This window comes from Mobula birostris, chromosome 9 (assembly GCF_030028105.1).
Source record: "Mobula birostris isolate sMobBir1 chromosome 9, sMobBir1.hap1, whole genome shotgun sequence".
Taxonomy (NCBI): domain Eukaryota; kingdom Metazoa; phylum Chordata; class Chondrichthyes; order Myliobatiformes; family Myliobatidae; genus Mobula; species Mobula birostris.
This window is the reverse complement of record NC_092378.1, coordinates 27,362,374-27,384,358: the sequence shown is the minus strand read 5'-3', so window position 1 is coordinate 27,384,358 and position 21,985 is coordinate 27,362,374. Positions and strand designations below refer to the sequence as shown.

The following is a 21,985-nucleotide window of genomic DNA, read 5'->3' as shown; positions in this document are numbered from 1 at the left end:
TATTAGACATGACAATGAACGCCCTGTCAATGAAAAGTACAATATTCTTGGGCCGGCTGGTGGCGCAACGACATCAGCGCCGGACGCGGGAGCGGGGGTTCCCTGGTTTGAAACCAGTCAGGTCTGCTCCCGGGTACGCTTTCCATCCGTGCCGGGTTGAGTGTTGAGACCGCAACTCAACTTTGTAAAACAAAGGGAAAATACTGCGAAAATGTCTGTGTGAGGAGTGGTGTGCCACACAGTCTCTCTCTCTCTCACTCTGCACCTTGGAAAAAGCCATGAAAAATCTATCATCACGGACGGACGCACGCACGGACAGGAAGACACGCATGCACACAGGCACACGCCAAAAAAAAAAGAGAAGTACAATATTCTCAAACATCTTTGGATTTCTGAAGCTGGTATGGGTTTTTGGTGTCCCTTAAAAGTTAAATTGTCCATTTGGTATTATTTTTAGTGACTATAATGTGCAGATTATGTTGCCAATGTCACTTGAACAGGTTTTCACATTTGAGTTTTCCTTTCCAGCCCCATTGAAACCTCCAGGTAGTAGTGGCAACTGGGAACTGGTTTGTCAGACTGAGGAAGAGTGGAGAAAATTAACTGATGATCTCCAGACGAACACTTCTGTTAAGGAAAGACAGCTACATGCAACTCTCACTGAAGACTTCCTCCCTGAAATTTGCAACATGATTGCTCACAAGGTTAGTCCACTGTTGTTTTTTTTTGGCTTTTTGTTTTTTCTTTCATGTTTAGTATCATTGGCATATGTCCTGAAATTTGTTTTGCAACAGCAGTACATTGCAATTCGTAATAAAAATGCAATCAATTTCATTAAGTATATATCAAAAATTAAATAAATAGTGCAAAAATAGAGGAAAACTAATATAATGAGGTAGTGTTCATGGATTCAGTGTTCATTCAGAAATATGGTGGCAGAGGGAAAGGAGCAGTTCACGAAACATTGACTGTGTGTCTTCAGGTTTTGTATAACCTTGATGGCAGCAATGAGAAGAGGGCATATCCTGGGTCATGTGGGTCCTTAACGATGGATGCTGCCTTTCTGAGGCATCGCCTTTTGAAGGTGCCCATGATGGAGCTGGCTGAGTTTACAAATTCCTGCAGATTTTTCCAATCTTGCGCAGTGGCCCCTCCATACTAGACTGTGATGCAGCTAGTTGGACTGCTCTCCACTGTAAATTTGTGAGTGACATTGGTGATATACCAAGTCTCCTGAAACTTCCAATGAAATTATGTTGCTGTCATGCCTTCTTTGTAATTGCATCAATGTGTTGGGCCCAGGATAGATCCTCAGAGATGTTGACACCCAGGAACTTGACAGTGCTCACCCTTTCCGCTGCTGATCTGTCAGTAAGAACTTGTGTGTGTTCTGCCAACTTCCCCTTCCTGAAACGCACAATCATTTCCTTGCTGTTACTGAGGTTGAGTGCAAGGTTGTTGTTATGACAGCACTCACCAACTGATCTGTCTCACTCCAGTACGCCCCTAAGCACACAGTCATGGGTATAGAGAGAGTAGAGCAGTGGTCTAGGCTTGCATCCTTCAGTTGCATTGGTATTGATTGTCAGTGAGGAGGAGATGTTATTTCTGATCCACATGAACTGTGGCCTCCAGATGAGGAAGTCAAGGGTCCTGTTGTGGAGGGAGGTACAGAGGTCCAGGTTATGGAGCTTATTTGATTAGAACTGCAGATATGATTATGTTGAATGCTTAGCTATAATCAATAAACAGCAGCCTGATGTAGGTATTATTTAGGCGATCTAAGGCCGAGTGGAGAGATGGTGAGATTCCATCCCCTGTGGAGGATAGGCAGATAGGCAACAGGCAAGTTGTAGCAGGTCTATGTCACTGCAAACCCCCCACCAGGCACCCCCACCACTACTACCTTGATCATGCTCTCTTCTCAATGCTGCAATCAGAAAGAAGGTACAGGAGCCTCAGGACTCACACCACCAGGTTCAGCAACAGTTATTACCCCTCGGCCATTGGGCTTTTGGTCCAAAGGGGATAACTTCACCCAACTTCACTCGCCCCATCACTGAAATGTTCTCAGTTACAAGGACTCTTCATCTCATGTTCTTGATACTTATTGTTTGTTCATTTATTATTTATTTTTATATTTGCACAGTTTGTTGTCCTTTGCACAGTGGTGGACACCCAATTTGGTGTGATCTTTCATTAATTCTATTATGGTTATTATTCTATTTTGATTTTTTTCAGTATGTCCACTGGAAAATGAATTTCTGGGTTGTATATTGTCACATATGTGTCCTTTGATAATAAATTTACTATGAACTTTGACACAAGTTTTCATTTGACAGATTGAAACTGGTCTTTGCAGTTAGAGGTGTGTAAATACAATTGTGAAAAGCGTTGGAAGTTTTAAACACTTGTCATCAGAACGTTTCTAACACTTTCTTTTTCTGCAGTGCATTCACAGCCTGTATCCTGTGGTGAAACTTTGGTGCTTAAACACAACTATTAAGGGTGACCTCTTACTCTTTGGTGATTAGCTATATCCTGTTTTGTGACAATAGGTCAGCTCTCAAGATTACACACAAAGTATTTAAACAAATGTAATATAAATCAAACTTCCAGAAGAAAGCAATTACTGCTCATTACATAGCATGAGATGGCTAGTAAAAGAAGAGCTAAGAGATACATTAATTTCACTGATCTCAGTTTGGGCCTCAGCACAATTTATTTGGTCCTATGAAAATTTTATTCAGTTCTGTCTGGGTTATTTGGTTACATAATCTTTATCCCCTCTGGTTTGTGGTACCTGTTTAATGTAGCTTGCTCTCTGATCCTTCAGCTTCCAAGCTTGCTCTGGGTAAACTCTCAGTGGCATTGTCAGCAGCTGAGGAGGAATCTCAGACTCAGCAATCAGTGTTTTAAGGCAGAAAGTGAGAGTGGAAGAGGGAACCATGGAAAGAGACAGATGTGGTTAATGTTTCGTTGAATCTAAATCTGTTTCATAGCATATGTAACAGTCACATTAAGTGTGCAGTAAAGCATATTGAACAAAAGCTTTAGAGTCACAGAAAAGTACAGAACAGAAACAGGCCCTTCAGCCCATCTAGTCCATACCAAACCATTTAAACTGCCTGGGCCCATTGACCAAGTTCAAGTAATAGTTTTTTTTTAATTGTTTTGGTCCCTGTTTCATTTTTAGATTGTCCACAAGGTTTTCAAAATTTTGGAGCTGGGTCCATGGCCAGATCAGCCATGATCTTATTGAATGGTGGAGCAGGCTTGACGGGCCAGATGGCCTACTCCTGCTCCTATTTTTTTATGTAAAATGTTTCAACAATGCTGAATTAGTGCAAAACCAGTTTTTTACAAGTTACTTTTACTCAGTAAAATATCACCCTGGTCCGGGCAAGATTTCCTGCCATATTCAAGAATGTCATATTTACATTAATTTCTAAATTAATTCAATTCATTTGCCAATTCAGTCGTTTTGAAAATGAATCCAATTTCAAGGTAATGTCTTCTGTTGAGAGGTTGAGCATCTTTTGTTATGGGCTAACTTTGGGCTAAAGGTAAATGGCTGTGCCTCATCAAGACTATCACTTAGACTTGAAACACCGTTGCTTTGATTAAATTGGTCATTACTTTGCCTTTACTTTGTCATCACACTCGCTCTCACACTCATGCCTTTTTTGCCAACCAGAATAAGGATGATACTGAAAGGTCATTGAGGATTACCCAATACAGTCGGATCTAAAACAGTTAGAAACCCATTATGGATAACTGAGTAGTTGAAAAGTCCAGGGTTCGGGTAACAGTCATGCGAGTAGCTTTGTTTTGTGTGTTTTTTCTTTACTCCCAGATTTGTGTTGTATTTAATTATTCCTGTTAATGCAGATGTCAGCCAGAAGCACATTTCGTCTTTCTGCTCCTAGAACTTGTTTACATTTGAACTTGCTCTATTAACATTTATTGCCATTAAAAAGGTAGTTTGTTAGGTAAAATGATTTTTAATGAGAAACTAAATTGAATAACAACGTAGAAAGAACACTTGTCATCAAAATGGTTAGCTGGGTTTACAGCTGCATTTACACACGTTTTATACTTGGTACAGATTGGTTTTGATTTTTATTACCTTTCAGAAGTTATTATGGAGCAAAGCATCGAAAATTCCCACGAGAGTTGTTACATGAAATCGGAACTCTTGTAGGCAAAATTTGTTGTAGAGAATTCGGGTTATTCTGCAGAAAGAAAAGTTTGGGGATGCAGTTATGTTACTTCAGAAATTATGACAGAACAAGATTTATGGAAGTCAATGAATTAGAACATATAGAATCTTACTCCTACAATTAACAAAATGTTGTCATTTGGGGCATATTGATAAATTCAGTAACAATTTTCTTGGAGTAGCCCACATTGATGTACAAGACTGTCGTGCCCACTTTACAGTGTCCTGGGCAGCTCTGGTCTTCTCAAGTTATTAAGTTGCTTGATTACATTGGAAAGGTATTTGCTGAACTCATGATTTGGTTTCCTCTTTTGCCCGACTTTGGGTGGGTTGTGCATGGCTTGAGGACAAGAGGGGCATTGATGACCCTGGTCGTCTTCTGTCTCCAATATTTTTGTTTATTTATTGTGAGGTCAAATGGGGTACATTTTTTTGTAATAATTAAATCAGGAAGTAATCGTGAAGTGATTCTAATGTATGGTTTTAAAAATCAGAAGGTGGAAGGAAACGGCCAGAAAATAAAAAGCATTATAAGACAAAGGAGCAGAAGTCGGCCATTTGGCCCATCGAGTCTGCTCTGCCATTTTATCATGAGTTGATCCATTCTCCATTTAGTCCCACTTTATATCCAAAATGCTGGAGGAACTCAGCAAGTCGGGCAGCATCAATGGAAATGAATAAATAGTTGACGTTTTGGGCTGAGCCCCTTCTTTAGGACTGAACTAGAAGGGGGAAGATGGCAGAATAAAATGGTGGGGGTGGTAGGCTAGCTCTAAGGTGATAGATAGACTATGATATATGGGTGGGAAAGGTAAGGGCTGGAGAAGAAGGAATCTGATGGGAAAGGAGAGTGGACCATAGGAAAATGGGAAGGAGCAGGGGACCAGGGAGAAGTGATAGGCAGGTGAGAAGAGGTAGAGGGCCAGAGTGAGAAAGAGGGGTGAGGAAGGGAAAATTTTCCAGAAGGGGAAATCAATGTTCATGCCATCAGTTTGGAGGCTACCCAGACAGAATATAAGGTGTTGCTCTTCCACCCTGAGAGGAGCCTCATCTTGGCACAAGAGGAGCCGATTGGCTGACGTGCCGGAATGGGATTTCAAGTATCTGGATGTTCCGCTTTTGGTGGATGGAGCAGGGGTGCTCCACGAAGTGGTCCCCCAGTTTATGACGGGTCTCACCAATGTAGAGGCCCCACATTTGGAGCACCGGACACAATAGGCAACCCCAGCAGATTCGCGGGTGAAGTTTGTGGCCCGGAATAGAGGTGAGGGAGGAGGTGAATGGGCAGGTGTAGCACTGGGATAAGTGCCAGGAGGGAGATTATTGGGGAGGGACAAACAGTCAAGGGAATCGCGGAGGGAGCAATCCCTGTGGAAAGGAGGGGGGGAATGGTGGAAGGTAAAGATGTCATAGAGAAAATCTTTCTTTTCTTTTTCAATCTTTTTATTAGTTTCAAGAACAAACACGTTATAAAAAAGTACTTAATAATTGGGATTGTGTTAATTGATAATAATTATTAAAGTTTACAGTCAGGTAGCACATAGATAGGGAAAATCAGTATTGGTTCATTTTGCTCTTGTCCTTTTTGGAGAATATTTAGACAACACAGAGAAGGTTGCATCAAAGCTGCAGGTATCTGAGTTCAATCCTGACCTCGGGTACTGACTGTGCAAGTTTCCCCTATAACTACAGTGGCTTCCTCCAGGTGCTCCGGTTTGCTCCCTTGATCCAAAGGTGCTAGCAGGTTAATTAGCTACTTTGTTTTCCTGAGTGGAACTGAGTGATAGAGACTTTCTGTGTGTGTGGGGACGGAGGGGTGAGATGGTATTAATGAGAATGTGGAAGAGAATAGGTTATGAGAAAGAAAGTTGGGGATAATGGGATTGATGTAAGATGCAGCAGGCCAGGCAGCATCTCTAGGAAGAGGTACAGTCGACATTTCGGGCCGAGACCCTTCGTCAGGTGTGTTGCTTGAATTTCCAGCATCTGCAGAATTCCTCGTGTTGATGTAAGATGGCATGTTTAGAATCTCTATGTGTATCAATAGATTTTGTAAGTTATTGAAATAAGGTAACATTGGCCAATCAAAGACTCATAGTCACCCTACTGTTAGCTCTATTATTTTAAAAAATCTAGTCTTTAGTTAATTTGATTTGCCTCAGATGACATCAAGAAACAGCAAGTTCACTGAATGCAGCAAAGGTTTATTGTCCCTGGCTTATTAATAAAGACACCTGCCCCAAAGCTAGATCTGCCTTGTAGCCCCACTATGATACTATCATTCATTCAACTTTTGGCCAGATTTTAATACTTGTTCATCAGAAGCATTTGGTTTTGGACCTTGTCACAACCTTGATTTCTCCATGGACATAGCTGAATTCTAAAATGAACCTTGCACCAAATAGTAATTAAGTTGAGTATGGCCACAGAGAGGCGCAAGGTTGACCCGGTGAAAATCAGGGTGTGGGGGTGAGGAACAGCTCTCCAGTGGATTAAATCATACATCGTGAATGGAAAGACGTTCCGTGGTCGTGTGAGAAAACACCTCAGCCCCAGGACATCATTGCAAGCAGGAATTGTGGTAACTTCCGAACGCCAACTCTCCTATCGGTGACCGTCTCTCCTCAATTAGGTTGGAACTGAGACCATTCCACGGTGCTCAGTTTCATATAAAATTTCACTGATAATGAAGCTTTCCCAGCACCTACCAGGCAACCTCCTCCCCAACCCCCCCCCAACCCCCAGGCTAATGACATCATGTAAGATGTAAAGTTCTATCCAGCAAAGATCATCTGCTTTATAAGACAACATGATTACCAGCCTGTTCGACTGTGTCCAACCTTAAATCCTTAGAGTTGCATTGACTAGAATTCCAGTGGAGTTATCTGCATAGTTTAAATCAGACTAGTAGATCTTCACCTACAAGGCAGGAGTCAGGAGATAGAGAGAATATTATACAGCTGCAACTGGTTTTTTTGCAGCTCCATAATTGAAGGACCAGTGAATCGGACTTACTGCCATCTCCTCGTATCCTGTCCTCCAATGCTGTGTCACCACAATTTACAATAATTTGCAGAAAACACTAGAGCAGAGTTTCCCAACGTGGGGTCCACAGACCCCTCGGTTAATGGTCGGAGTCCATGGCATTTTATAAAAAGCTGAGTCACCAAGGCAGATTTGGCAGCATTTCCAAAACATGTGGGCTCTATCTGAAAAGATAGAGAGGAGAGTGGGTGTCAGGAAAGATCCTTTCTGTTGGAGATCACAGGTTTTTAGATTGTGATTAGTTCAAATTTCAAAAACTCCCTTCTCTTTGTACCATTCTGGAATATTGGAACAATTCTGTAAGCAACTGGACATGGTTGACGAATGTCAGATTTAACAGTGATAACAAAACTATATCCCAAAATGAACTCAGTAACAAGGATTTTACCGGGGGGTCTCTCCTGAACCAAAACACAGTCAACAAACAGTGCTTTATCAATGAACATTCTTCATTATATACTGAGTGTGTTCACTATTCCTTCCAGAACAACTCAAATTGTCAAGTATGCGAGGCCAGGACAGACTTGGGCTGCTAAATGGCTAGTACGTTTACACCATATAACTGTTAGATGGTGACAATTAGGGGCTTGCTTGTTTAAAAACCAACTCAAACACAATTTAACAGCACTACTGTTGACAAGTAGCCCGATGTATTTGGGGTGCACTGTTGGTATTAACCCGAAGTTCAGAAAGCTCAGAGACCTCGGCCTACACCCCACCTTCTGCAGCTGGATCCTGGACTTCCTAGCGGATCGCCAACAGGTGGTAAGGATGGGTTCCCTCACCTCTGCCCCTCTGACCCTCAACACAGGTGCCCCCCAGGGTTGTGTCCTGAGTCCCCACCTCTACTTCCTTTACACTCACGACTGTGCTGCCACACACTGCTCCAATCGGCTGATCAAATTTGCAGATGGCACAACATTGATAGGCCTTATTTCTAGCAGTGATGAGACAGCCTACAGAGGAGAGATTAGCACTCTGACGCAGTGGTGTCAAGATAACAACCTGTCTCTCAATGTCCAAAAAACAAAGGAGCTGATCGTGGATTACAGGAGGAACAGAGACAGTCTCGCCCTGATCAACATCAATAGGACTGCAGTTGAGAGGGTAGTAGTTTCAAGTTCCTCGGTATACACATCACTGAAAATCTCACCTGGATTGTACACATTAGCTGTGAGGCCAGAAAAGCAACGTCTCTTCCACCTCAGGCGACTGAAGAGGTTTGGCATGAGCCCCCAAATCCTCGAGACCTTCTACAGGGGCACCATTGAGAGCACCCTGCCTGGTATGGGAACTGCACCAACTATGATCGCTGGGCACTGCAGAGAGTGGTACGGACAGCCTAGCGCATCTGTGGACGTGAACTTCCCTCCACTGAGGACACTTACAGCAGCAAGTGCATAAAGAAGGCCTGGAAGATCGGCGGGAGCACCAGTCATCCCAACCATAAACTGTTTCAGCTGCTTCTGTCTGCAGCATGAAAGCCATGATCAACAGGCTACGGGGCAGCTTCTTTTTACAAGTTAGACTTGTAAATTCCTTTATTCCCTCACATTGTGGGATGGATGTAAGGTTTAAATAAATTCAGATCCAAGTTTAATTGAACCAGGCACTCCAATATGCAACTACAGGGTCAGTGTTCAATAGTAAGTCTCTCATTTCCTGGTAAAAGCCCAGCCATCATTTACCAAAATTAAAGTACAGCATCAGCAACGCTTTCTGAACGATAAACATGAAATGCTGAAGGAACTCAGCAGATCAGGCAGCAACTATGGAAATGAATAAACAGTGGACATTTTGGGCCTAGGCCCTTCGTTAAGACTGGAAAAGATGAGAGAAGAAGCCAGAATTTAAAAAAGGTGGGAGGAAAGGAAGGTGATAGGTGAAGCCAGATGGGTGGGGGAGGGGGTGAGGTAGGAACCTGGGATGGTGACAGGTGAAAAAGGTGGAAGAAGGAGGAATCTGATAAGAGAGTAGAGTGGAGCACAAGGAGGAGGAGCACCAGGGGAGGTGATCGGCTGGTGAGGAGAAGAGTGCAAACAGAAAAGGGAAGGGAGAGGGAGAAAACAAATAGCAGAAACAGAAAAAAGTGTTCATGCCATCAGATTGGAGGCTACCTGGACGGATTATGAGATGTGGCTCCTCCACCCCGAGAGTGGCTGTATCATGGCAGAGGAGGAGGCCATAAACCAACATATGAGAATGGGGGTAGGGGTCAAAATGGTAGGCCACCGGAAAATTCCATTTTTTTGCAGATGGAACAGAGGTGCTCAACAAAGCAACCCCCCCCCCCCCCCCCGCCCCCAACTTATATTGGTTCTCACCAACATAGAGGCTGCATTGGGAGCAATGGATCCAGTACTGAACACCAATAGATTTCTAGGTGAAGTGCTCCCTCACTTGGAATGATGGTTTGGGGAGGTGAGGGAGGAGTTGAGTAGGCAGGTGTAGCATTTCTGTTGCTTGCAGAGAGATTGGTGGGAAGGGACACGACCATCTTTCAGGTCACAAACCGTCCTGACTTGGAAATATATCACCAATCATTCGTGATTTCTGAGCAATTTGTCACTTGTCTTCAACAGTATCCAATGATAAGTATTGTCTATCAGGAAGCAAGCATCCCCATGTAACCCACACTTCACTGAACTGGTTTAGCCAAAAGAAAGACGTGACCACTGTTCAATCAAATTAATGCCTCTGTCAGTTTAAACTGAGTTTGGGTGGAATGATATCTACGTATCAGAATCACTAACCTTATCAGCAGCTGCTCCAGTTCTCCACTTCATCCCATGCCAAAACCATTGCCCAGTTAAATGTAAAATATCTATCATTATTTTGCTCCTCACTATTGTTTAAATAAGTTATGACTCCCCCCCCCCCCCCCACTGTAGCACCCACACTATTGTTAAAGTAGCAATGAATTCTGTGTGGATCAGATGAGCGATTCTCAAAATTTCTAACTTTATCTGTTCAGAAACATTGATATCATAGGCCAGTTTCCAAAAAGGCCAGTCACAGACTTGTTCTTCATTAATTTTAGAAATGTAATTACCCTCCTGGATCCTACCTGAATGACACATTCTTTTCCCTCTCTGTTATTTAGGCAGGATGTAGGAGGGTGATCATATTAACGGTGTTGATGACTGCTATAGACAGCCTCGCTGTAGAGCACAATCTCTTTGATAATCTAACGTCAACAAATGTGCATTTTTCCAACACAATCCACTGGATCTCAATCAAAGGCAGGAATCATGGTTTCCAATTCCCTATGCATGACATTGGAAGGTTAAAACTGCCTCTATCACCACAAAGGCTCCCCCAGCTGTAATTACTAGTATGAAGATGGACTGGAATTTAAGCCTCTGAAAAACTGCTTAAAATGTTGATTATTGTTCAAAAGGAAATTAATGGTACCAATTTATTTAACGTCTTCTGCTAAAGGTAACAATTATTTTCTGGGACTTAGTTATACATTCGTTGGCCACTTCTGATATTCGCATTCAGGATGCAACTGTGTCAAAAGCTATTGACGGGAGGTTGAGGGAATATCACAGCCATGCCCAATTCTGCCCTATCCTGACATCGAAACATGGAATTCTGTCAGGGGACATAGGACAGCAATGAGTTGCAGGTCAGAGTTCACTTTCATAACCCAGGAGAGATGAGATCAATTCTACCTCCCTTTCTACGTTTGCTCAGATGTCCTACTGCAGTATTTTTGACCTACCACTTACTGGATGCATTTACGGAATCAGGAAATGCAGTTCTTCTTGCTATTTGAATTAAATAGTGATAAGAAGGTACCTACATATAGAAGAAGTGCTAATCTTAGCAAGAATTGCTTGGGTTTTCTACTTCACCTCACACCAAAACTATGGCCCAGTAAAACATCATATTTATGACTATCTTGCCACTCGTTATAGCTTAGATAGATTAAGTCATTGTCCTGTAGCACCCATGCCTTTCAAAACTGCTCTGAGCTTTCATGGGATGTTGATTTACTTCTTTAAAACCAAGAGGCTAACTGTTCCTTTTTGAATGTTTGGGGGGCGGGGGGGAGGGTTGAACGTTGGGAAGGTGGCTTCGTATAAAAACAGAACGGTGAGAAGCGTTGACACAGCGGGGCAAACGGAAATCAAAAGTTGTAATGATTAGTTTACAGTGACTGACAAGTATTAGAATATGGTCTGTGATTAATCTATCTCGTCTGTATCCTGAAGGGGGTTACTGCACAGTGCCAAGCATGGTCATTAACAGGCCGTTTGTAATAGCTGTGTGTTAGACCTTTGACCTCTCGTGCTTTCATTTCCAGGAGAAACAGCTGCAGAAGAAGCTGTCTGAAATGGCTCCCAGGAGAATTTCTGACCGCCTGACCCTGAAACGGTTGCAGCAGGAAGAAGAGGTAAAACAGATCAAGTTTCAAAATATCAGTTTGGAGCTAAACTTGGACTTTCTATTAACCCTCATAAACCTGTCTGGGTTTGAAATTCCTCTTCAGTAGCTGGTTTTGGACTCTTGATGGATTGCCCTTCAGTGAATAGAGCACTCTCGTCAAAAACTATAACGTGTGTTTATTATGAGAAGTGGTTTTGCAGGCACTCTGAATTACTGCTTTTTTAAAAAAAACTTACTGGGTTGGAAATGTTGTCTTTGCAGTCAGAAATAGACAAATATCATCACCTTCTGATACTAAGTACAGTGTGTCAAGTGGTGTAAAACGGTGGGGAAGTTTCAAGTGGAAATTAACTGTATCTGAAAGAATTTTCAATTCTGTTCACAGAGTTCAAAATTAGAATAGTTTTTCTTCCCTGAATATCAGTGAAGAATTGTGCAGCAGCTTGACAAACATCCAGCAAAACAAGATGTGGGACTGTAGCTGAGGCTTCTTAAGGCATTGGTCAGACTGCACTTGGAATGTGGTGAACATTTTTGGGTCCCTTTATCGAAGAAAGGAAATGCCGGATCTGGAAAATTATCTCAGAAATGAAAGGGTTAATGTATGAGGAGTGGTTGATGGCTGGAGGTGAGGAGGAATTTCTTTAGCCAGAGGGTGGAAATCTATGGAATTCATTGCCAGGTATGGCTGTGGATGTCAAGGCATTGAGTACATTCTCTCTTGCTCTCTCTCGCTCTCACTTTCACTCTCACTCTCTCACTCTCACTCTCACTCTCTCACACTCTCACTCTCTCTCTCACTCTCTCTCTCACTCACTCACTCTCACTCTCTCACCATCTCTCTCTCTCTCTCTCACTCTCTCTCTCTCACTCTCCCACTCTCTCTCTCTCACTCTCTCTCTCCCACTCTCTCTCTCCCACTCTCTCTCACTCTCTCACCATCTCTCACTCTCTCTCACACTCTCACTCTCTCTCTCTCACTCTCTCTCACTCACTCACTCTCACTCTCTCACCATCTCTCTCTCTCTCTCACTCTCCCACTCTCTCTCTCCCACTCTCTCTCTCCCACTCTCTCTCTCTCACTCTCTCACCATCTCTCACCATCTCTCACTCTCTCTCCCTCACTCTCCCTCACTCTCCCTCACTCTCCCTCTCACTCTCTCTCACTCTCACTCTCACTCTCTCACCATCTCTCACTCTCTCTCTCTCACTCTCTCTCACTCTCTCTCTCTCTCTCTCTCTCTCTCTCTCTCTCTCTCTCTCTCTCTCACACACACATACTCTCTCTCTCACTGGCACTGTCAGAAATTGACACACCATTTGAATAGTGTTGTTTTACTTAACACTGCTCTTTCTTGCATAATTTTTCCAGAAACATCAATTCATGTGTTGATTTGAGCACCTACAAAGACGATGCCAGGCTTGAGTTCACTGATCTTAATCAGGGCGATGCTAGGTTCTGCTTTTGTCTGTCTGTCACCAAGTTGAGAGCTCACTAGATGGATCTTACTAATGGGATTTGAGGATGGAAGTATCTGCCTCTACCATGACACTCTCAATAGTCAAAGTCTGTCAAAGCCCAGACTTGAGTACAACAAACAAGCAGTGACTAACATTTATAATGGACACAGGGGGGCAAAGAAATTGGATGATGGATGACTGGTGTGAGTGCAGAAAGAACTGGAAAACTCGAGCAGAGAGAGAAGGGAAGAACGTTACCTAAAATTGAAAAAGTCAATGTTCATGCTGTCAAGTTGTAGAGTACCGCACAGAATATGAGGTTCTGTTTTTCAAGTTTCCATTTTAGACTCACTCTGGAGTAGAGGATGCTAAGGATAGAGATTTCAATGTGAGAATGGGGAGGATAATTAAAATAGCTGTTGACTGGAAGCTTCATACAGCCATGGTGGATGGAGGTGCCCAGCAAAGCAGTTGCTTTGTTTGCGTCTGGGCTCACCAGTACAGAGGAGGCCACATCCAGAGAATAAACAGAGCTGGAGAAGGTTCTTACTGCCCGTTCTAAATAGCGGGGAGCAATAGTACATCTGATTTGTATTGAAGCAACTCATCTGTTATTGAATTCACTAAACCTTCTTGTTACCAAAATCTCTACTTCTAAGAAGCTCTGTCTATAGAGATGGTCTATAACATATTCTCTATGCAAAAAAGACAAAAGGACGTGAAGAAATACAGTGATTAACCTTTCTCAATGCCTATGGGTAGAACTTCAACTTATTCATAATTATATTATTAGACAAAACAGCACAAAATATTGGAGAATTTTAAAGCTAAGTTTTTTGCTAGATTCTTTGTGTTTGTGTTGTATACTAAATCAAGATTTGGTCCTGTTTCCAGTATCATCATGGGCATGACCATGGGTTGAAACTGAAGCTCAGCTGCTAGTTATAGGTTTTTATAAATGGTATTAATTAGACCATAAGACATAGGAGCAGAATTAGGCCATTTGGCCCATCGAGTCTGCTCCGCCATTTAATCATGGCTGATCCTTTCTTTTTCTCTCCTCCTCAACCCCAGTTCCCAGCTTTCTCCCCCTAACCTTTGATGCCATGTTCAATCAATCTCTGCCTTAAATACAGACAACGACCTGGCCTCCACAGCTCCACGTGGCAACAAATTCCACAAATTCACCACCCTCTGGCTAAAGAAATTTTCCGCATCTGTTTTGAATGGATACCCCTCTATCCTGAGGCTGTGCCCTCTTGTCCTAGATTATACCACCAAGGGAAACATCCTTTCCACATCTACTCTGTCTTGGCCTTTCAACATTTGAAAGGTTTCAATGAGATCACCCCTCATCCTTCTAAATTCCAATGAGTACAGACACAGAGCTATCAAACGTTCCTCGTATGACAACCCTTTCAGTCCTGGAATCATCCTTGTGAATATTCTCTGGACCTTCTCCAATGCCAGCACATCTCTTCTGAGATGAGCCCAAAACTGTAGTCCGTACTCAAGGTGAGGCCTCACCAGTGTCTTATAAAGCCTCAACATCACATCCCTGTTCTTGTATCCTAGACCTCTTGAAATGAATGCTAAATTGTACTTGGGTGGGCAGGGTCTTTTTTTGATTAAATAATACTTATTTTGGTCAGAAATGCCAAAATATAGGAAGTAGAATCAGGAGTTGGCCTGCTGTTCCATTCAGTAGAATTTGCACCATTCCCATTTTGTTAAAGGCATTTTTCTGGGCTTGGCCTTTGCTGGCAGGAATCAACCACCTGGGATAGATGTGGAGTCACATAGTCATAGTCATACTTTATTGATCCTGAGGGAAATTGATTTTCGTTACAGTTGCCCCAAGCAAGAATAGAGAATAAATATATCAATATAAAACCATAAATAATTAAATAGTAGTATGTAAATTATGCCAGGAAATAAGTCCAGGACCAGCCCATTGGCTCAGGGTGTCTGACCCTCCAACGGAGGAGTTGTAAAGTTTGATGGCCACAGGCAGGAATGACTTCCTATGACGCTCTGTGTTGCATCTCAGTGGAATGAGTCTCTGACTGAATGTACTCCTGTGCCCAACCAGTACATTATGTAGTGGATGGGAGACATTGTCCAAGATGGCATGCAACTTGGACAGCATCCTCTTTTCAGACACCACTGTGAGAGAGTCCAGTTCCATCCCCACAATATCACTGGCCTTACAAATGAGTTTGTTGATCCTGTTGGTGTCTGCTACCCTCAGCCTGCTGCCCCAGCACACAACAGCAAACATGATAGCACTGGCCACCACAGACTCATACAACATCCTCAGCATCGTCGGACAGATGTTAAAGCACCTCAGTCTCCTCAGGAAATAGAGATGGCTCTGACCCTTCTTGCAGACAGCCTCAGTGTTCTTTGACCAGTCCAGTTTATTGTCAGTTCGTATCCCCAGGTATTTATAATCCTCCACCATGTCCACACTGACCCCCTGGATGGAAATAGGGGTCACCAGCGCCTTAGCCCTCCTCAGGTCCACTGCCAGCTCCTTAGTCTTTTTCACATTAAGCTGCAGATAATTCTGCTCACACCATGTGACAAAGTTTCCTACCATAGCCCTGTACTCAGCCTCATCTGGGAAAGAAGACAACATTTCCTCCCTTGAAGGTCATTAACAAACCTAATGGGCTTTTTCAACAATCCAGTAGTTTGTTCAGTCATTCTTAGTAAAACTGTTCCAGGTTATTGCCTATTTATTTATTATTATTGTTTCTTTTTATATTTGCACAGTTTGTTATCATTCAGCACTCTGGTTGAGTGTTCTAGCTGGGTGGTCTTTCGTTGATTCTGTTATAGTTAGATTCGTTGAGTAGGCCCACAAGAAAATGAATTTACTTAAAAGGATAGTTGTAAGTTGCATCATATTTCACTGAAAACTCAGTCATTCTTTGCTGAGTTCATGTTTCCTGTTTATGTCCAGAGCAAAAATAATCACCATCTAATATTTTTGTCTGTGCAAAATTTCACATTGAAGGACTGAAGTAAAAATTATAAAGAAGCTCTCCTGCCACCTTTAATATCTTAGATAAAACGATATATGTTGCAGGAGAAAATATCTGCTATTGCAAAGGTAGAGGAACAGAAGCGCAAAGAGGAGGAAGCAGAACGTCAGCTACTGTTGGCTGTGCAGAAGAAAGAACAAGAGCAACTCATGGAAGAAGAAAGGAGGAGGGAGTTTGAAGAGCGAGTCAAAGCTGTGGAAGGTATAAATTTATGTTTTTCCATTTCATTCACAAGCCAAGCTTTAATATAGGAGGAATGCAGCAATCATGTTGAATAACTGGTTTGTGTTCTTCCCCACAAGGATGATAGCCCAGTAAAGCCATGATAATATTTTGCTCACTGTGAAGAAAAATATGTGGCAGGCTGGTTTGTATCTGCTTGAAGAGGTATGAGCTGGATATCAGTCAAGAATTTGCAACTGGAGTTGTGGTTTCTCATTGCTGCGTGTTGACCTTATTCAAAATCAGGGGTGCCAGCTCTAAGCCACAACCTCACTTCAATGCTAGAGATCAGTAATTGAAGCGTGATAGTGGATGTGAACGTCATAACCAAGTCAAAACCAAGTCTTCCATAGCAGACTGACTTGAAATAAAATACTCTCAGAAAGCACATTTTACTTTATAGATTCTAATAAATGGGTTACAACTTTCATGTATTTGAAGGATTGTAAGATTCCCCAGTTTTACTTGCTTTTGACCAAAAAAATGTCTACTGCTTAAGGCAATCTTGGATGTTCTTCATTTTTTTTAGGTTTTCTAAATACTTCTGTCTTACCTCTAGGTCGTGCCAAAAGGAGGAAGATGAGGGAGGAGCGAGCCTGGTTGCTTTCTCAGGGAAAAGAGTTGCCTCCTGAACTCAAGAACTTAGAACCATTGTTACCTATGAAGAAAGATAAGAAGGCAAAGGATTTGTACGTATTATTCTTGGGAATAGGAGGCCATTGAAGATAATAAAAGCAACATTCACTACAGAAAGGAAAATAGAAAAAGTACCTAAAACTAAAATTTGCTTGTGGTTTAATAGAAACAAACTGCAAGATCTCATCTAGATTGTATTCATGAGTTTGATAATTAAATAAGAGGGAAAATTGCATTGTATTTCAGATTGAATTAAAGATAATTGTTTTTACACCTAAGGGTGAAAGCCATGCAATAGCCATGCATTTTCTTCATCAGGGATAGTTCAGCCTAGGTGAAGCCAATTATTTTTTTTACGGCTGTAGTTCAAAACAATAACACGAGGAAGTCTGCAGATGCTGGAAATTCAAGCAACACACACACACAAAAAGTGCTGGTGAACGCAGCAGGCCAGGCAGCATCTCTAGGTCGACGTCAGGACTAACTGAAAGAAGAGATAGTAAGAGATTTGAAAGTGGGAGGGCGGGGATCTGAAATGATAGGGGAAGACAGGAGGGGGAGGGATGGAGCTAAGAGCTGGAAAGTTGATTGGCGAAACGGATACAAGGCTGGAGAAGGGAGAGGATCATGGGACGTGAGGCCTAGTGAGAAAGAAAGGGGGAGGGGAGCCCACTATAGTGAGAGGGACAGGGAGAAAAAAGAGAGGAAAAAAGGGGGGGGGGAATAATAATAAATAAATAAGAGATGTTTGTTTTTAACATCAACATATTAACTCTCCTACTTAGCACAAATAAAGCATGTCAAAATACTACAAATGTTGAAAAGGGCATCAGAAGTGAAGGATATATTTGTGTGCTTCCAACATAACCTTTACTCCAAGGTTGTATACAGTGGAAAACTGTGCACACAATCCATGATACTTTGAGGCACAGAAATGGGTCCTTTTGATCCGTGCTGGAGTTTCAGCATCAGGAGTTCCCTCTTGGCCTGCTTCAGTATTCTGCTGATACATCCCTTCCATTCCTTTCTCTCTCCGATGCCTTTCCTTGAAAAGTTCTCCTTCAGTGTATCATGCCATTTCCCTGAATTACCCCTTGTGGTAGCAAGTTCTGCATTCTAACTGCACTTTAATCGTAACTAATGGCAAATTATTAATGTCTCCCAGCAGAAAGAACAAGAGCAGCATGTTACATGTAGCTTCCTTTCCAAGTAACAGACAGTCCTGACCTGGAAATGTAATCTCTGGTTTCTTTTATTATTGATGGAATTAATCCTGGAATTACCTACTCAAGCGTATTGTGTATACCTTCACCAAAATTATTGCAGCATTTAAAGTCATGGCTCACACCATCTCAAGCAATAAATGAAAGCCAGTGTTGCTAACTTTGACAGTGTGCCAAGAACATGAAAGATGAATTAAAGTGGAGTCACTCCTGAGTGGCAATTTACTAAATTTGTCCTTTCTTTGATTTCAATAAAACATGCCTGTTTTTATGGTTTTCTGTTATAGGTTTGAGCTGGATGAAGATTATATTGCCATGTATAAAGGTAAATGTTTTCTTTAGGCAGGTTGGAGTTGTTTCAAAAATATGAATTAGAATTGCTTAACGTGTTATTGCCTATCGCCTTTGTCCTTTGTTCAGTTCTAGATGCAGTTAAAGCACACAAAGATTCTTGGCCCTTCCTTGAACCTGTAGATGAATCTTATGCTCCAAACTACTACGAGATAATTGAAGTAAGAGCTCAGCTGTCATATTCTATTCAAATTTTTGCTTTCTTGTATTAATTGTTAAGGGATGCTGTTAGCAAAAATCACTAAAATTTACTTCACCGGTTGTTTTCAGCACTAGTATTCAATTATTAGTGCCTTAACTTGTAAGCTCTATTATGAGTTACAGATTAAGTAAGGCGTAAGCAAACTCTTATAAGGATAATAAGGCCCAATAAACCTTCAAATGAGGTTGCAGAGAGAAGAATAGATCATTTATATTCACTCAATTTGAATTAATGTCAATTACTATTTGCACATGTTTGCTCACCGGTTAATAAATCTGAATTGAAGCAATTTATTCTTTTGTACTATAAAATGTACAGACTGAATTGTGATGTGGAAAATTCAACCTCTTGGTTCAGCTGTTTCCAAGTATAGATGATAAGCAGTTACCCTAGTATACAGAGAGCTGTTGATACATTTTGCATAACTCTTGAAGATGTTAGGCTTAAGAGTACAGAAAAATTGCAGCAGTGGAAACAACATAGGTGTGCATGGTCTGTGTTTAAGAGAATAAGGAGATGGATGGAGGGGTTGGTGGTGTGTGAGGAGCCTCATTATTCCAACTACCACCTTTTTATTCACTCTGTACACCCCTCTGCCCTACATTTACACACCCCCACCCTCTCAAGTTACGTTAGCGCAATGCTTCTAAAGCTCAGTACGTCGGAGTTCAGCGTTCACTTCCAGCGCCATTTGTACATTCTCCCCGTGACCATGTGGAATTTCTCTGGGTGCTCCGGTCTCTTCCCCCCAAAGACATACCAGTTAGTAGGTCAATTGGTCATTGTAAATTGTCCTGGAGTAGACTAGGGTTAAATAATTGACCTGCTGGCCAGTGTGGCTCTTGGGCTGGAATTGCCTGTTTTCTGTAGTATTTTTAAAATAAAACAAAGAAATTTTTAAAAAGTTGGGAATGACAGAGAGCCTGACATTTGGAGAGAGGTGAGTGGGGATTTCTCGCTGAGGCAACATGGCAGGCTGAATCTGATTCAAAAAATGTTCCACCCCACAGTTTGAGAAGTCTTTCTGAAACCTGCATACTCTTGTTCACCCACACCCCACTCCCTCCTCTTTATTATTGAAACCTTCAAAGAAAATTCTCAGGAAAAATTGCCTAATACACTGGGTTTCACTGAAGTAAGTGGTATGATGTATCAGGAAAATCCCCAAAGGTGAACTGTTTGTTTTCCATTGATTTCTTCTTGGTATATTTGATAAACAGCTTTTCTTAATCACCCCTATAAAATGTATTTTTAATATCTTCAGACACCAATGGATCTCTCCACCATTGAAAGGAAGCTCAATGAAAAACAATATAATGTAAAAGAAGAATTTGTTGCTGATATGAAGGTTATGTTTGAAGATTGTCTGGAGTATAATGGTGAAGGAAATGGTAAGGCAAGAATATATTTTTATCAGCATTGTGAACTATTGCTTTAGACAGATACTTTATTGATCCCAAAAGAAATTATAGTGTAGAGTAGCATTAAAATGCACAGATATAATTATTAGAAAAGTAGAAAGAATAAAAAATAAATTACCACAAATGGTCTAACAGGAGGGGAGTCGTCTCTTACCCGACCATAGGTTGACTCTTTATAGAGCCTAATGGGCAGGGGTAAGAATGACCTCATATAGCGCTCTTTGGAGCAGCACAGTTGTCTTATGGCCAATTTATACTTGTGTGTCAAATCGACACCGTAGGTATGGCGTAGTCACGTACCCTAAGCCATAGCCTGACACGCACCTCCCCAAAAATGTAACTACACGTCGCAGCGACGCAGACCGCACAACTGTGATTGGTCCACTTGGTAGCATCACATTTCCTCCTAGGCTGCAATAGCTTCCCATTGGACGACTGAAGGGCAGGGAAGGAACTTTGGCTGCAATGCTTTCCATAAAGCTTTACAGACCTCCAAAATTATGGAGGACCAGTTTGTAGCTAGCTGCTACAGCCTGTTGACTTCCACCTGAAGTTAAAACTCAAATGGTGATTACCAGTCCCTGAGTATACTGTGTGTACACTGATGCAAAGTAAGTGGTTGGAGATGATGACCCAAATCGTCAAATCTACCTGCCGACATCTGAAAATATTTGAAATGCATTTCCTCATCCATGTCTCTCAATGGCCGGACAAGCACAGAAAATTCACCCTCCTTCAGTTTCAGTCACCATTGTTTGAGGTTTGAGTTTCTTCATGTTGAGTTTCAACACGAAGAAACTCAACACAGTGGCATAGAAACCCCACCGTCAACTAGCGTTTTGGTGGTGAATTGCAGAGCGACGCAGACAGACCAACGCACAAGTATAAATGCTCACAACGGCGTAGCCCACTTGCGTAAAGCTAGTACGCACAAGTATAAATCAGCCTGTAGTCTGTTACTAAAAGTGCTCCTGTCAGCCAAGGTGGCATGAAGAGAGTGAGAAACATTGTCTAGAATTTCCAGGATTTTCCATAGGGTCCTTTGTTCTACCACAGCCTCCAGTGTGTCCAGTTTGACTCCTATAACAGAGCCAGCTTTTCTAATCAGTTTATTGAGACTGGTAGCATCACCCGTGTTGATGCCAGTGCCCCAGCACAGCACCGCACAGAAGATTGTACTGGAGACAACAGACTGGTAGAACATTTGAAAGGACTTCTCAGGAAGTAGAGGCAACCCTGGCCTGCCTTGTACACAGCCTCTGTGTTGGTGCTGCACTCAAGTCTGTCATCCAGGTGCACCCTCAGGTTCTTGTAGGTCCTCACAACGTCAACATCCTCACCATCAATAGTAACAGGAGCAGAAGACTTGGTCTTCCTAAAGTCCATCACCTTTGTCTTACTGATGTTGAACTGCAGATGATTCAGCTTGCATCATTTTACAAAGTCCTCCACCAGGGCCCTGTATTCATCCTCCCATCCTCCCTTTATACACCCAACGATTGCTGAGTTATCAGAGAATTTCTGCAGATGCCATGACTCAAAAGTGAAACTTTAGATACTACTCATAGTGTTGTATCTAAAGTCTGAGGTATACGGGGTAAACAGGAAGAGAGCCAGTACAGATCCCAGTGGGGCCCCAGTGCAGCTTATAACCATGTCTGACACACAGCTCTGAAGCTGCACAAGCTGTGGTCTGCCAGTCAGGTAGAGAAGCTCATGTAAATTAATAATGAAATCCTCCTAGTGACGAGCTTATT

General features: G+C 42.1%; 1 protein-coding gene across 1 annotated transcript in view; it reads left to right on the top strand.

Annotated features, from left to right (window-relative positions):
• Positions 1-21,985, top strand: part of cecr2 (CECR2 histone acetyl-lysine reader) — a 136,147-nt gene that overhangs the window by 92,459 nt on the left and 21,703 nt on the right. The window contains exons 7-13 of the mRNA XM_072269373.1: positions 529-704; positions 11,580-11,669; positions 16,218-16,374; positions 16,955-17,084; positions 18,542-18,579; positions 18,675-18,766; positions 20,072-20,198. Of these exons, the coding sequence (XP_072125474.1) occupies positions 529-704; positions 11,580-11,669; positions 16,218-16,374; positions 16,955-17,084; positions 18,542-18,579; positions 18,675-18,766; positions 20,072-20,198 (810 nt within the window). The remainder of the gene's footprint in view (positions 1-528; positions 705-11,579; positions 11,670-16,217; positions 16,375-16,954; positions 17,085-18,541; positions 18,580-18,674; positions 18,767-20,071; positions 20,199-21,985) is intronic.